Genomic DNA, 17546 nt, shown 5'->3' on the forward strand with positions numbered 1-17546 from the left:
AAAGCACTGAAGAAGCATGCCCAGTGCTAAGTGGTACCTTGAGGCATCCGCTGTATAACTATTAGTTTGGCAAATGAGAGGAGTACCAGAGGGCTGTACAGTAAAGCCAGTCTTAAGCAGAAATTATTATATGTTTTGGGCATATTCCACATGAGCATATAAGGCTCCTTCCTTCATCCCAGGGCAGATTTAACAGGTGTAGTAGTCCTTTCATGACTGCTTGTTGAGGTCTTTTAAAATGGGTCATTCATTGATAGAAATTTTAAATGGCTTTGTGCTGTCTCAAAAATTGAGATTGTTTTTTCTTTTAGGTTTTCCTCTTGACTTCTTGCATTCAGTGATGCTCCTCTGAGAGCTATCCTAATGTTTTCCAAATTGGAAATACGTTTCAATCCCTGTGGGGGATTGAGTATCAGTTTAACATTTGTAAGACTGTAGTATCACTAACTTTGTAGTGTTGATGCTAATGCTTTTTCTCCACATTCTGTCTTTTCTGCTCTCTTACAGCACTGTGTGGAGGAGAGGAGAGTTTCATGTGTGCCAGTGGGATTTGCATCCCAGGGAAACTGCAGTGCAATGGCTACAACGACTGTGATGATTGGAGTGATGAGGTCCATTGTAGTAAGTTTCTTAAACCTTGCAGTGTTCTGCTGAAGTACTGAATCCATTCAGGGAAACCTGGAAGCTGAAGCAGGCTGTTGGCACAGAACAGGAACTTTGCATAGTGTTTGCATATATTGACATTTGGACTATGTTTAGCTTTGCTCACTAAGGCCACAGCATGTGCTTTTGATCTATCAAATTTTATACCTTGAGGGAGTGAGGGAGTTTTGTGGAAATAAGAAGGTTTTTTGGGGTTTTTTTTGTGTTTTTTTTTTGGTTTGGGTTTTTTTTTTTTGGGGGGGGGGATTTTTTTTTTAATGGATCAATAGTGTACATCAGAAAGGAGCACTTCTGATAATCAGCTGCAAACTGTTAGTTGTAGCTTTATCCTGGGCCTTGGCATTGATTTTAGACTAGATGCTGGACCATCTGTTTAGAAAGTTCTCTTGGTCTCAACCCTGGATGCGATTTATTTAAATTAATCCCAGTATGTGCTGCAGCAGAATGTACATATGTGATAGCTTAATTTTCATGTATTTGTCTGTGGTAGAGCTTGTCTTTAGAGTTCCTATGTGTTTTTCTTTGTTAACAAAACACCTTGAACTACAAACACCTTTAGAGAAGTGGAGCAAACGTACCTTAAGAAAACAATGAGAAGGCAAGAGGAAAAAGAACAGAGGAAGATGTGGAAAAATTACTAAATGGGGACTATACAGGACATGATACCACAAAACAGGATTTCTCATTCAGACTTTGAAAAATGTCAGGCTGTGCAGTTTAGACTCAACTCAAAAGATTAGTTCTTATTAGTGATTTAAGAGCCTGGACATTCCAAGACTCACAGAGCTGCTTTTAAGGAAGTTGTTGTTAGATTTTATCTGGGATACTCCAAGGAATAAATGAGGAGAGCAATTTCCTCCTGGTATCAATATGAATAAGGCTAGAGCTTGCTTTTCCTTTAATAGCCTATAATTCATTTCTTGGAGGGTGAGATAATGTGTATTATGTAAAAAGTATTGTGTGTTTTTATTTTCCGATTTTTCATGTCAGCATTAGCTTTAGATTTAAAGTAAGCTAAAAGATTCAAAAATGCCTATGAAAATATGGCTCTCAAGTTCTATTGGAAATGGGAAAAGAAGAAATTAGTAGTAAAAGAATGTCTTGGAAAAGACATATTACATGTCTTGAAAAACCAAGCATAAATTTCAGGAGCTAGTATTACCTTTGAAAGGACACCTGTGTGTTTAATGATACAGGGTCTATATGCAGAGGGCATCCTTCATTAGGATGCTTGGTAGGAGTCAAGGAGAGGGTGTGGAGGTCAAATAAGACTTTCCTGAATTACACAGCAGGAAGAGCCAACCTGAAGGAAGACCTGTTTGCCTGAAAGCTTGCCTGATAAAAGATGCTGTGTTTCTTGCAGTCCTTGCCCTTCTCAAAGTCTTTAGTCACCTCACTAAATTATAGAATAGGCTGCTCAGAGTCCCATCCAAGCTGACCTTGAATATTTCCAGGAATGGGGTGTCTACCATTCCTCTGGGTAACCTGTTCCAGTGTTTCACCATCCTCATTGTAAAACATTTATTCCTTATGTCTAGTCTAAAAATACCCTCTTCTAAAACTATTATTCCTTGTCCTATAACAAGAGGCCCAGCTAAAAAGTCTGTCCCCATCTTTCCTATAAGCTCCCCTAAAGTGCTGAAAGGCCGCTATTTCTGCAGGAGAAACAACCCCAGCCCTCACTCAGCCTTTCTTCAAAGGAGAGCTGTTCCATCCCTATGGTGATTTTGTAGCCTCTTCTGGACCTCTTCCAACAGGTCCATGTGTTTCCTGTGCTGTGGCACTTAGGGCTGGATGCAGCACTCCAGGTGGGCTTTCACAAGAGCAGAGCAGAGGAACAGAATCACTTCCTCAGCCTTCTGGCCACGCTGCTTCTGATGCAGCCCAGGATACAACTGGCTTTCTGGGCTGCAAGTGCACATTGCTGACTCATGTGCAGCTGCCCATCTACCAGTTCCCCCAAGTTTTCTGTCAGGGCTGCTTTCCATCTGTTCATCCCCCAACCTATGTTGATACCTGGGTTGTTGACACCTGACCCAGGTGCAGCACCTTGTACTTGATCTTGCTAGACCGCAGAAGTCCCATGTGCCCGCTTCTTGAGCTTGTCCAGGTCCCTCTGTATGGCATCCTGTCCTTCAGGTGTGATAACCACATCACTCAGCTTGACATCCACACCATCTCTCCTCTCTCCTGCAGCTTTGCTGGGGCTGTGCTTCATCCCTTCATCTGTGTTATTAATGAAGACATTAGATAACACTGGTCCCGGTACAGAGCCCCAAGGGACACCACTGGTCACTGATGTTCTTTGGGATTCTGAGCTATTGACCCTTGGGACATGACCATCCAACCAATTCCTTATCCACCAAACAGTCCACCCATGAAATCCATCTCTCTCCAGTTTAGAGATGTTGTAGGAGTTTGCCCAGACCCATGTGCAGCAGGTCCTTTTGGATCTGGGTCATACAGGGATCAAACCTGCCACGTTAGCTTTTCCACCATGGTTTAACCAGTTGAGCTTATCTCAGGGCCAAATTGTTGAATGCAGAAGATTCCCCAGGCTTCATTTGTGTTTAGTGAAGCACAGTAAAATTGGAGTACAAGTAAAATTGTATTTAATTTTTGTGAAAATGGGGATATCCCCATCATTTATAAAATTTGAGCCTTTTACAAGTGGCAGCTGCCAAGTTCCCATCTTACTTAACAGAGTAACGAATTACCTTTACAATACATTATTGCCAATATCTTGAAGAAAATGTATATTAAGGCTGTTAGACTTTCATGAAGTGAATCTTCTTTCCCTGCAAGGAAGTCTGTATTCTTTTTGTTTACCCTGTCTGTGTGGGCCTCTGGGTTGTCTACCCTGAAGGACACTGCAGCAGCTTCAGAGGTATGGATGGAAACAGGAATGGGGATATGAATGGAAATTAAACAGTAAATTTATCCAGAGGAAATAACATAGAAAAAGGCAGTTTTGTTTCATTTGCAGGAGGAGCAGTGGAAGAAGCACAGAAACTGTCAGTTACAAACTGACCAGTAAGATTAAAGGTTGCCAGAGTGCTTCATGCTGTTGCATATTCAAAACAAGTGATGTTTAGAATTTACTCTCAGTGGGGTTTTGGTCTGCTTACAGGAAGCAAGAACTTAAAATTTATTTTCTTTTACTGTGGGGTTTTTGTTATTCCCTGTTTTATGAATAATGGTTCTTTTTGAAGTTGAATTAACCATTGAGTATGTAGCTCATGGCTCAGCCATATTATTTTACTTCAGATCCTGAAGCATTTCCTTCTTATTAAGCTATAAATTCTTTTTGAACCTTCTAAGATAATGTGAAACTTGAGGAAAGCACTAATACTTCTGTGGGGGAAGGAGAGGAAGTGACTCATGTTCAAGTTCCAGAGTTGTTTTTCACCTAGGAAGTGAAACACTTGGTTGACATTGATATGAAGGGGTAGAAACCCCACTGCACCTTCTGGAAGAGTTCTGCACCTTTCTGTGTAATATCCTTAGAAGGATACCCTGCTTTGAAAGGGGAACCAGTGTGCAGTCATGAACACAGGAGTCACAAGAGGAGAGGGGGAAGTGGTAGCCTGATTCTGTTGTTTTGTGGTTGATCATCTCAGAAGAAAGGAGGCACTTTGGTTCCAGTCCCTGCTTTTTGGGCTCTCTCTCTGTTTTCTGGGGAATAATTAATTTAAAATGCCCACATATGCCAGTAAAAACGGGCACAAAGGACTTCCTTCGTTCCAGTGGCTTAGCTCCAACAGGAAGGCAGTGTTGTCCACCCAGTTGTTCTGTGTCTTGGCATTCTCCCTGGAAAGCTAGAGATCAAGGAAAGGTCTAGAAGAAGACAGTGAAACTGTCTTCTCCCTTCCTAGCTGTATGCTTGAAATCAAAAGTTATTACTTATGGGACCAGATACCACAAACCATAATTTCTCTTCAACCTTTTCAACTACAACAAAGGTTCCATATTTTTATTGCACCTGATATTATTCAAGTGTTATGGTTATTCTCAGAGAATATCTGGCAGGTTTTGCTGATGCATCCAGTCATGGAGAAAAAATGATGAACCCACCCAGTGCTGACAGTAAGAGGAGTTCTGTGATGAGAAGGCACCAGGCTAGATCTCCTGAGCTCCAAAGTGTGTTAAGCATAAAGCTCATTTGAAACCATTGTAACACCAAAGGCAGGTTCAAAAGTAGGGTCTAGGGATCTTGATTTTGCTGTTAGAATCTTCATCTCCACTTAACAGCCACATCAGGTAGTCAGAATTTTCCTAGTAATCTGAAATGGTGATGCCTACAACATTTCTTGAGAACTTTTATGTCTATAAATTAATTAAACATTTAGGTCCGTATGTGCAGCCAGAGCACTCTCTCCTTATGGTATTGGTCAAAAAAACATTGGCAGGGAGAGAGTAAAAATTTCTAAAAATGGCTTTTGATTTTTCATATTCTTTCAGATTAGTTTCTCATAAACTGGTAAACACCAGTATTAATACAGAGCTGTAATTTTTAAGGTCTCTTTAGCTAATCTGGTGTAGTCATAGTTCATATGAATGTTCCAATGCAACCTTCACATTTTACATGCTTTGTTTTGTAGATTGCAGCAATGATGTGTTTCGTTGTGACACGGGAAAATGCCTCAATTACACCTTTGTTTGTGATGGATATGATGACTGTGGAGACCTTAGTGATGAGCAAAATTGTGGTAAATGAAAGTTATGTGCTTTTCTAAAGTCTTTAAAATATCAGGACTGCCTAACCCAGTAAACATTTTCCTTAAACTACTGAAGGAGTAATATACCCTGTTCTTACTGCATTTGAACACAGTGAAAACAGCTCACAGATTATATATGAAATTTGAAACAGTTTAAAGGAGAGTTCTGGATCAATCCAAATATTGAAGGGTTTGGTATTTATAAGAAATACTGCTGTTTTCAACTTGCTTTAAACTAATTCCAAAAGATGCTTTGTTGCTAGTTTGACTGGATTTAATTGGGAGTAAAGCAGACTACATGAGGGCACTGCTGGTGCCAACTGTTTTATAGCTGGTGTTTTTACATAAGATTGATAGTGAAGTTGTATGTTTTGATTATCAAATTCTGTTTCTTTCAAATTGTCTTGTCAATCAACTTTCCATGTTTTCATGACACTTACCTACCTACCATATGTATCTACCTATACTTAACTTCCACAGGAGAATCAATGAAGTTTTGAAATTAAAAAAGAATAATCTTAGCATGTAGATATTGGGAAATGTAGACAGCCTGATTTTTACTAACTTTTGGTTCTGTTACTACACCTGAGAACAATTAAGTTTTCTAAAATAATTTTTAACAGTTAAAATATTATTTCTCCCTTTTTTCCATATGCTTTTCTAAGGAAGAGCACAAAGAATATAAAAACTGAAAATCAAGGCACATTTTTTTCTGAGATTTTTAAAAATTTCTTGAAATTCAGCACACTCTAAGACTTTTCCATATTTTCTTGTCAGTTTTGGTTATTTAGTGGGTTCCTTTTCATAAATAATCTTAGTTTAAACATGATTAAGTTTTTCTAAATGTTGATCTCTCTCCTATCTTTCCTACCTTGACATAGGTTTTTTCTATACAATTTTTAAAATATAAGTTTTTGTACATGCTATACTTGGTTTTCATAGCAGATTTGGAGGAGTGGACTGTGTCTGTTCTCTCTGTTTTGGTGTAAAGTCAGTGTGCTCAGCATAAGGCTCTTTGTGCATTTAGGTAGAAAGAGTAAGATGACAATTAGAATGATTTCTTTGTAGATAATTCTTATGGAAAATTCCAAGTACATGCAAAAAATATAGTTTCTGAACTTGAGAAATATTTTTTGAATGTCTTAATAAAAAGATAAATGAAGGAAATTATTTTCTCTGATGGTTACTGAAAATGTTGGTTAACTGAAACCATTCCCTGAGAAGGTGTGCCAGATCTTCTAATGGGCTTAACAAATCTTAGAAACTTGTTTATTTACAAATAGTCACAGCTGTGCAGCTGGGAGAAAGAATGAGCGCATCACTATACAGGCAATACAATTAATAATAAAAGTCTGCAGATAGAAAAAATTTCTTAATATAATTTATTAATGCAAAAAGCGTCATTAATAAGATTAGCTAATAAGCATAGAACAATGGATCAGTAATATAAAATATACAAATAGTAACTTAGCATCCTTTTTCTTTCTTCAAATTTGCATTTTATGTAGATTGCAATCCAGTGACACATCACCAGTGTGGAGAGGGGAGATGTATAACAGCTGATTGGGTATGCGATGGTGACCATGACTGTATAGACAAATCAGATGAGATCAATTGCTGTAAGTTCCCTTAATCTCTAAATTATTTTTTCTTTCTTTGAAAACTAAAAAAAAAAAAACTAAAAAAAAAAGAAGGCAAAACTATAAACTTATTTTATTTCAGAAGTTCACACTTGAGAAATGTCTGTTTTCAGTAGACAGCAACAGCAAACTAAATATTTCTTGCCTTTGTTAAGAAGTAAAGCATTGCTTTGTGTTAGAGCTTCTTGTTAATTACAGAATTAGCTTTTTGTTAATTGTAATGTTCCCACTATATGAGTAAAAATTGTGTACATTTTTTTCCTTGGGGAAGCTAAGATTTCATCTCAGGCTGTTGCTAATGCCTGACATTTATAGTGTCAGTCTCTGCAGGTAAAGATCAGTGCAGCTATTGGAAAATTAGCTGACACATAATGAGAAATGCCTCCTAATCTCCAGTGCTAAGCACTGATATCAGCTCCTCCTAAAATAACTTCAGTGTGATGTTCAGATATAGTGCAGAGCTTCACTGAGCTCATTGATTGTCTTTATAGTATTTTTGTCACTGAGCTCAGAATATTGTCTTTTTAATATTTTTTGTCTCTCTAGCATGTCACAGTCAGGGTCTGGTGGAGTGCAGAAATGGGCAGTGCATTCCTAGTGCATTCCAGTGTGATGGAGATAATGATTGTAAAGATGGAAGTGATGAAGAAAACTGCAGTGAAGGTAAGGATATGCCTCATTTTACTCTTCTCACTAAACCTACCATTGACTGCTATGTTTCACAGTGCCTTTAGCTAAAGCTGTCTGACAAATTACTTTTTTTACCCTTCAAATAACTCTTGCTAAGGCTGCTTGGTGTGTGCTTTCACACAGGCATTTGTAAGCAGACTTATTTTAGTACTTAAAATTATTTTAAAAAGTGAAGAAGTGGGGGTGATATTTAGCACAGTATTTAGTTATCTGATATAATTAGCTGCCACTTGAAATACATTGGAGCAATGAGAATCTACTGTTACAGGAACTGGTGTCATTTGAGGAGGAATTTTCTCATTAAAATCCTTTTCTTTATCAGAAGTTGGGAATCAGAGAAAGAATGTTTTCATGAGTAAACTAAAGATTTAGTGTGACTAAGGGAAAATTTATGAGAACATGAGTTCTCAAGGCTACTTGATTGCTATCTTATTATGGACTCTATGAGAGAAGAGGAAACTAAGGAATGGCTGGAGCCCCAGAACATGGTTTTCCAAAGACACTCAGAAAGCAATGTTGTTATGATGATTTCAAAATTTGAAGGTATTTTTCACATGTAATTCTCTTATTCCTGGCAAGGTATAGGTTCAGATTGCCACCTTCCTTTAATGCAAGAATTATTAATGTCTTTTAAAAATTAATTTTAAATTAATTATTTTAAATAAATTTAAATAGTTGACCTTATGCAGAAAGCTAGTGTTGGCAAGTGTAGTGCTGATAGGACAGGCTATTTAATAGTTATTAGAGTAGAAAAGACCTGTTATCATAAAATAGACACAGAGTGTGATTATATAAGCCTTGTTTCTTTAGGAAACCAGTCTAAAAGAAATCCTTTCATAAGCATGTTACTCAATCCCTTCTTTTCACAGAAAGTTCTTGGGGTCTTCCTACTCCAATTTAAGTACTTTCATTCCAAAAAATACCAGAGAAGCTGAAGCTGAAACAGAAAAATTAATATTATTTTTCTTCACTTTTAATGTTGACATAATATAAAGGTCTTCCATGAAGTATCTTCTAGTTGTGACTGTGGCAATCTTAAAATCCAGAAACAAGTTTTTCTCCTCAGTTCTGACTGTGCACTTTCACAAAATGTTCACCTTTTATTCTTCTTTTTTGATGTCCAGTCTCAGTCTTATCCTATGAATTCTTTTATCCTTCCTTTGTCTTACATGATATAGGCTAGAAGCCAGTGATGTATTTTGTTCTCACTGCCTCTTTTTTCCCTTTTGATGTTGAAGCAATGGTTAAAAATCTTTTTTTGGTATGATGAATAGGTATAGGTTAAAATATTCAAGCAGTAGTATGGGGTGATAATTATCACTACATGATTTCTGCTTGCCATTAAACTGCAGAGCTTTTAAATACAAACATTTTCCTAATTTTTGTTATTAATTCTTCAATGTGCAAAAGTTCTATCCAGTATTTTGCAGTATTGTGTAGAGAAAAATTCTTTCTTTAGGCAACCATATCCCATCCATCCTAATTTGCATGGGAATGTGTTGGCAGAATTTAGATTTCAGTCATCTTTATTTCCTTGCAAAGTCCATGCAAAAGCAAGGCAGAATTCTTGTTTTTAATTTACAATAGTAAATTTCTTAATATTTTGTTGTTTCCAGCAACTGCAAAAAAATGTAGTAGGACATTCACTTATTACAAAGACTTTTCTGCTCTACAAATAAAATTTTAAAATTTTGGATATGTCTGTCAGAGTCAGTGGAGTTAGACCTAATGGAGTCTGGAGTACTGGTTTTGTTACAAACACAGTAAATATGAGAAATCAGCATGGAAGTTTGAGGTCAGGGTGTAGTGACTTCCCCTTGCCTATAAAAGGATCTTGTGTCCTAGTAGCAGTGTATACATTCAGATATTCAGTGACTGTTGCTTCATCTCTGTCTGGAAGAGAAAAGTGGTCTCCTTCACTGCATGCCTTAAGGCAATGTAAGATATCTGTCTATGAGTACTGCTCTCATTCACTTTGTGACAATAGACATCTAACACAGATGTATGCACAACTGTTTCTGTGATCTCTTCAAAAGACAGTGTACCGTGTGTGTGTTTGTAGAAATTCAGCATTATTTGTGCTAGGATCAAAAGAATCTACCTTATAGCACAGGGATTTTTAAAGTATAGGAAGGAGTTGAAGCAAACTTTAAAAACAATTTTAATATAAATATTTGGAATAGCTCTAGAAGTCAATAGGCTTTTCCTGCCTTTCAAGTTCCATTTTGCAGTCAGATGCAGCTGTTAAATAAGATTGTCAATCTCTGTAGCAAAGAAATTACCTCTGTTGCTTCAATATATAACATGTATGAATGGAAGTAAATCTACTTTATAATATGGTAGATACGACTATATCAATTAGACAAGGTTGTTGTCAAGGCTATTGAAACTAGATCATTCTTCAGCACCTTCTGTATGTCCAATGGGGGGATGCATGATTAATGTTCATGGGCAGTAGTGCAATACAAATACTAAGCAATCAGGGCAATAAGCTATTTTAAACAGGATGAGATGATGAACACCATCTATTTAGTCTCTCCTTACAGAATAGTGAACTAAAAGACTCCTTTTGCACATGGAAGAGAGAATTTAATGGTTTGGAAAGGAGCTAGCACAACTATGAGAGAGAGAAGACCAGGGATTTGTCAGATAAAGTAACTACTCAAGTAGTTCAGAAACTTTTGATGAAGTGTTGGTTTTATTTATTCTGAAGTCCGTTATTAGGACCATAACATTTTTGGATTTCTTTCTGTTGTTGTTTGTTTTTTAACCAGTCAAAGGAGGACATTTAGTGTTCATCTCTGATCTTTCTTTAGGATGTCTTTTATTGTCAACCAAAACAATCATAAAATGAGAAACAGATCAACTAAATGGCATTGAAGAACAATTCCCAGACAGTGATCTCTTTCAGCTAGGGCCTATTGTTCTTTTTGAATTGTGATTTGCAGGACTTTTTATATTCTGCATGGTAAATGTCTTTCAGAAATCCAAGCCTCTCATTCAGAAACTGGGGTATAATTTTTTATATTGAACAGAGGGGTAAGGGAAGTGAGAACTGAGCAGTGTTGCACACTTTTCTTCCTTACTGCACTTGCAATGGTGTTGGGTACTTACTGAAATATGTAAAGGAAATACTTAATTTTTATGTAAACACTGTACTCTCTCATTATGCTCCAGTCATTTTTATTAGTCTGGTAAATCATTTGAAAAGTACATTTCTACTTCCCTCAGATCAAACCCTCTGTCAGGAGGGAGACCAGAGGTGCTCCTCCTGCCCTGATCCCTGTGGAGCCTCTCCCTGTGAGATGAGGAACAGCCAGGCAAACTGCAGTAAGTAGGGCATGTGCTTCATACTGTTACTCTTTTAGGGTGTTCCAGTTTATAATGAGGATGGAGGGTAGAACACAGTAAGTAATACTTCAGTTTTCTAGCTAATGTAGATGTCTAATGACTAAGCTCTGACAAGGGCAATATTGAAGAAAATATGTCATCAAAGCTCTTGATTATTGATGTACTAGGACTGGTAGCATTTGACATTGAGGTATTTTAATTTTCTCTTCTGTGAAATGTATTGTAGGTAAGGGAGTAGCAGGACCTCTTAAGCTGTAGGACAGACTAAGAAGGAAAGACTAACATTTGGGTTACTTAAAATGTGTCAGAACACATGGACCATATGTTCTGTTTATTCCTCTCTGGATTATCAGGAATTGCGTGTGAGAGTCAATGTTATTATTTTCAAACCTACAGTGACACTTTTGCACGTAACATAACGTAATCTTTCTAAATACAACATGAAAATTATAATCATATTGAAAAGAGCTATCAACATGTAAAGAGCTCTGTCCTCCAGCAGCATTTCAGTAGACCAGATTTTCTTCCAGAATTCACTTAAACCCGTATAAATACTAAGTATAATAAAAGAGAATGGTATAAATACATTTCAACCCTTTAATCTTGAATACTGTTATGTTACACAAGCACTTAGAATATTGCATGTACTTTTGTGGTCATCCTGAAATATTGATGAATGTGCAGAGTTCTGTACACATGAAAGAAAGATGTTTACTGGCCAAAATCAAAAGATGAGCCCAAACTGATCTGGGCATCTCAGGCAAAAGTGTGGAAGGACAAGGGATAGTTCATCATGAAGGAAAGGAAATGGAGGTAATGTGGGGAGAACTGTTAAAGTCATTAAACCTCATGTACCCCAAAGATGTGACTGAATGGTTTGAGACAACAGAAACAGTTCAGTATTGGTAGTATGCCAGGATTTAGCAGTGAGGAAAAGCTGGATGTAAAATGAGCTTTGTGATGAACAGATTAGGAGTACATAGTAAAAAAAGTTATAACACCAAATGCCAGACCAATAAAGAATGCCCAGTTCTGCTGGTTAGCTGAATAATTGGCTGTTGGATCTTCTTCCACCTTCTCTCAAAGATACAGCTATGTGATGACACAATTGTCACACTGTGCTAGTAACTGATGCTAGCAACTGGCTAACAGAGAATATTAATCATATTAAGGTATATTTGCTTCCAGAATAGACAAATTTATCCATTCTTTTACTTTTGAATGGTATACTTTTTTGTGGAAAAACTTTCTCAATATACCCAGAATAAATAAGTTTAAATAATTTCACAATCATCTCATTGCTAAATTTCAATCTGAATTGAAACGAAATTCTGTCTGTAGTTTTCTGTTATGGTGGAAAATTGAAAAATAAATATTTCTGAATACCAGTGTGAGAAGAAGTAGAAAAGCTATACAAATTTTAGAAATCCAAAATACTTGGCTAGTTGTAGAGTTCATTTTTCTCCCGGCTGATTTACGACCGGTGATAGCTCAGGGATGACATTTGCTCGGTTTCTCGGCTGTTTAGGCTGTTTAGGTCCAGGGACGCCACTTGTAAAGTTTTCTGCTGTTTAGGCTTGTAAGGTTTTCTGTGAGCTGTTTAGGCTGTTTGGAAAGGCCCAAAGATGGCCTTGAAGAGCCCGGCGCTTCAAAGGACGAGGAGAGACTTCTGATCTTGTCTCGGTCTTGGTGTTTATTAATTGTTTATCTAAAAGATTTTCTTTCAGCCCGACAGAGGTCTGCACAGCAAGTCAGCCATGGGCACACTGCGAGCCCCCGGGGCGGTCACTTATCTTTATACCCGAAGTTACGTGTACAATATTTATCATTTCTCCCCAATACCTTCTACCCTTATTAACCGGTGCACTTTTAGTAATAACCAATCCCAAAGTGCCACCACCACCACAGAAGATGGAGGCCAAGAAGAAGAAGAAGAAGGACAGGACACGCCCCAATTCCTCCATCTTACTTCTTTAGACCCCCCTGTACCAAAATCCTAAACCCTGTGTTTTACACTTTAACTAACTTATCCCTTCACCATTCACCCAGTGAATTCCTCCCAGTCCTCATACAGGTCTCATCTCCTGTGTAGGATCAAAATCCTGCCACCAGACACTTCTGGCAACATTCCAGGATTCCCGAGCCCCCCAAGGGTGGTCTCGGCCTCTCTGCACCTCCATCCTGAGGTGCTGAGATCCCACAGCTAGTTCAAAATTTGCTGTGATAAACTCCCAAAAGTTGGAAGATTTTTGTATGTAGCTCTAATGTATATATAATCATATGGACTTGCAGCTGTTGCATCTGTCTTTGCTTATCAGTCTAATTTGTTACTAGTTATGTCTTACCCAAGTTAAATTATTAGCATGTAGACTGTCTCTTGCTCAGTGCTTGTGCAATACATAACCTAATTGTCTCCTCCTTCAGATCTTGGTAAGCAATGAAAAAAATTAAAAGCAAATCCTGGCTTCTGTTTTCTACACAGAGAAACTGTGCAGTCTCTGTCACTAGTGAGACTTTTTATGACCTGACTGTCTAAAGCCTTGAGAAAGCTGATCAGTCCTCAGAGCTGACCTGCTTTGATCAGGGCATTGGAGTAGAGACCTCCTGAGAGCCTTTCTAACCTAAAGTATCTGATGATTTTTGTCTTCCTAATTTTGGCAACTGCCCTGTCAGTTTGAGGTGTGTCATGCTAGCATAGCAGGTACACCAGTGTGTTGTGTACAGTACACTCTGTGCTGGTTTAAGGATGGTTTATTGTACCACCTTAACATTAAGATGTTGCTCAGAAAGATAATGACTATTAGTAAGGAAATAAAAGTATCTTAATGGGTTATGAGGTAAGCAGGGTTCAAACCCACCTTTACTGTTAAGAATAGGCTTTTAAGATCTCTAGCTCTGGAACTTGTAATTTCTCAAATCTGAGAGGATATCCCCTGACTGATAAATTTTAAATAAGTAAGGAGTTACTTAAATAAGTATGGAATTACTTCTGTATTTAATTTAATCTCACACCATTTGTGGTTCTGTTTGTTTTCTCTCTGTGAAAGGTCAGTGTGAACCAATTACTCTGGAACTTTGTATGAACTTGCCTTACAACTATACTTATTACCCAAACTACCTGGGCCACAGGACACAGAAGGAAGCCTCTATCAGCTGGGAGTCTTCCCTTTTCCCAGCTTTGGTTCAGACCAACTGCTACAAGTACCTGATGTTTTTTGCCTGCACAATCTTAGTACCAAAATGTGACCCCCATACAAATCAGCGGATCCCACCTTGCAGGTACTATGCTAAACCATATTTCATTTAATGTTTGACTGTCTGTCATAGTAGTTTTTCCCAGTTTTATGCTTTCATTGAAAATGCCAAAAATTTTGCTTTGGAATTCTATAGGAAAAGGCTGTTGCTGACCAGGATGCTCAGGTCAGCGTTGGAGGTCCCTCTTTGGAGGGCTGCTCTCCAATTTGTGCCTAGTGCTACCCGACCCTAGGTACAGGATCAGGCATTTGTTCTTGTTAAATTTCATGTCCTTGATGATTACCCAGTGCAAAGGCCTCTTGTCCCTTCAGAGTCAACACCATCTCTTGGTTTTGTATAATCAGCAAGCTTGCTAATGGTGCACTAAACCGCTGCATCCAGACCATTGATAGGTGTACAGAACAAGACAGGCCCTGCAGCTGAACCCAGAGGAGCAGTGCAGGTGAGCAGTCAGCAACCAGAAGCAGCCCTGTTTGCCAGGACTCTTCAGTTTTTCACTGTGGAGAAAATAAAAAAACTCAATTCATTAAAAGGTCAAAGGAAAATGAGTGGAATGAGATGCCTTCCCTGAATGGACTGTCTCTAGAAGAAAGATGTGTAAATAATCAAAATACATAAAGACAAATTAAAATTACATTAAAGCAATTTAATAAAAAGGGGGGAATCCTTTGATTGAATATTTTTCAACCTAGTAGGATTCCAGACAAAAGTAGTGGCTAAATGTTTCAAACATTAGGGGATTTTTTTATTATGCCTTTTTACCTTTGTAATTTTGAAGCCTTTGCCAGTGGGTATTTTGAGAGAAACCATGGATGATTTTTAATCTCAGTGGATTGAACAAATTTTGCAGTGATTCCCATCTTTTTTAAGGTTAAAAAAATGCTGCAGAAGGACTTTATTCATGCCTTTTCCTGACTGACCAACCAAACTTGTCTAACAGCAGATGAAAATGTAAGAAAGTGTTATGTTGCTGTAACTGACAACAGCCTCAAGACTGGGCTGGTCTGAGCTTTGCTTTTCTCAAAGTTTTAATTTTATTGAATTGCCAGGGAGTTCTTCTCTCTTTTGTTTGCAGGCTTAAATATTTTGACCTTCTGAAGCCCTGTGGTTTCTGAGATAGCGTAATCAGAAGAGGTAGCATTTCACTCATACAAAATGTGTTTGGTTTTTTTTCTCTGAAGGAGAGCAGTTAGTGCTTCTTAAAAATTGTTCTCTGCCATCTCTTACAGAGGAGAGCATATTTGTGAGCAGTTATATTTGGTTATTAACCTATTTATAACATAAATGCGCAACAGTAACTTATGTTTCAATCATAGCATTCTTTGATATATGTATTTTTTTCATATTAAAACATCTGTTTGTCTGATTTTTTTCTTGATCTTCATGTTTAACTTCAGCTAGGATTATTAACTTCTAGTATCTGTGAATTTCTGAGCCATTCAGTTATTTGGTACAATTCTGCTTTGTCTCCTCAGGACATTATGTGTACAGTCTAAGGAGCGCTGTGAGGCTGTGCTTGGGATTGTAGGTCTGCAGTGGCCAGAGGATACAGACTGCACTCAGTTTCCAGATGAGAACTCAGATAACCAAACCTGTCTAACACCAGATGAAGATGTGGATGGTACCTCCTACATATATTACAGCAAATAAGAGATTTAAATGGGTTCCCAAAGTCACTGGTCTTTGGTTTTTTTATATGTCCCCTTTAATTTTAATATTTAAACTGTGGAAATTATTCCAAACTGAGTTCCTCTATTCAGCCATGCTAGTCTCTTGGCAGAATTCTTTGCTTGATTTCTTGCTCCAGGGAATTGCTAGCACTCAATGAAAGAGTTCCTTAAAGATCTGCCGACTCTGTTCCACTCCTTTGTCCCAAAGTGGTACTGTGAGATGAGGCAGAAGTAGTGAAAGGGTTAATTAATGGAAAGTTATACCCGGTTTTCATTAGTTGAAATAGACACATAATTGTCAATCTCTTTTTCTTTTTTTTTTTTTTTTTTTTTTTAAATCCTGGGGATTTATTTATACTTATTTCAATGCATAATACACCATCACCACAATGGTGAGAAGAGTAGCTAGGAAATTCATACCCATGGTCTAAACATTGCATGCCAGTGATTTGGCAAAGCAATGACATTTGACAGAGAGCAGCATGGAAGGGAGAGCTCTGGAAAATGTTGCTCCACCACGTTCCTGGTGCAATTGTGAAGTCTCACCTGACACATAATTCCAGTCTCATAAGCTTTCTATCTGTGTTATTTACCCTTCTGAAAGAGCCTGGGTGACAAACGAGGGCCCATGGCGTGACGAAGCTTTATCTCAGGGAGTGCTGTTTGTCCCTGTTGGTTGTCCTTGGCAGAGTGCTCCCCCAGTCACTTCAAGTGCCGCTCGGGGCGGTGCGTGCTGGCAGCGCGGAGGTGCGACGGGCAGGCTGACTGCGAGGACGACAGCGACGAGGACAGCTGTGGTAAGGACGCGCTGTCAGCTGCAATGGAGGGCAGCTGCAGCTCTGGAGAATGAGCTTCAGCTTTCGTTCAGTTATTTGAATTGTAGCACAAGAGTTCAGAGAAGGAGAACCCCCCTTTTTGTGTGTCTAAAAGTGTATTTACAGTATCAGTAAAAATACTATAGCAAGGATCCTTCTTAATCAACATGAGTACTATTTGTGGTACCTGATCGTTTAGATTCTGACAACCATACTCTGCGATGTTTTGAGTATTCCTTAAAGAATCAAGTTAAAAAATTTCTGCAGATTTAGTTATTTTCATATTGCTGAAGGCTTTACTGAGCTAAAATGTAACTCCCTGGCAGATTAAGTCTTGAATCTGTAAATGCAGTTTTAAATTTATACATGATAATGTTCTCATTAGGATGTATAGACAAAAGATACCATTATGATGTATTGTGTTGCTGAAGTGGATTCTGCATGTTTTTTCAGATTGGTCAAGTTACAAGTACAAGCATAAACCCTTGGAGTTTATTCCCCAGTATGTTTCTGAGTTTACTTTTAGTACAGATGCTTTTGACTTTTAACTTAAGGGGGATGTATTGAGCCTGAAAGAATCAAGAAATCTCTTGTTCATTACATATCCTTTTACCTGCTGGCAGGACAGTTTCAGAAGGAGAAAGGAGTTCTAAATATTTATTAATTGACTAAGCTGGAGCCTTCATGGAGGTCTGCATGCAGGCCTGGCATCCCTAGGGGCAAAGAGAATAATCATACATCACT

The 17546-nt window shown here is 38.0% G+C and overlaps 1 protein-coding gene across 2 annotated transcripts in view; it reads left to right on the forward strand.

Moving 5' to 3' along the window:
• Positions 1-17546, forward strand: part of CORIN (corin, serine peptidase) — a 119859-nt gene that overhangs the window by 68554 nt on the left and 33759 nt on the right. For both annotated transcript variants that reach the window (XM_058803488.1, XM_058803489.1), the window contains exons 6-13: positions 508-621; positions 5265-5372; positions 6890-7000; positions 7568-7684; positions 10943-11041; positions 14110-14341; positions 15793-15938; positions 16677-16784. In XM_058803488.1, the coding sequence (XP_058659471.1) occupies positions 508-621; positions 5265-5372; positions 6890-7000; positions 7568-7684; positions 10943-11041; positions 14110-14341; positions 15793-15938; positions 16677-16784 (1035 nt within the window). The remainder of the gene's footprint in view (positions 1-507; positions 622-5264; positions 5373-6889; positions 7001-7567; positions 7685-10942; positions 11042-14109; positions 14342-15792; positions 15939-16676; positions 16785-17546) is intronic.

Source organism: Ammospiza caudacuta, chromosome 4 (genome assembly GCF_027887145.1).
Source record: "Ammospiza caudacuta isolate bAmmCau1 chromosome 4, bAmmCau1.pri, whole genome shotgun sequence".
NCBI classification, from domain to species: Eukaryota; Metazoa; Chordata; class Aves; order Passeriformes; family Passerellidae; genus Ammospiza; species Ammospiza caudacuta.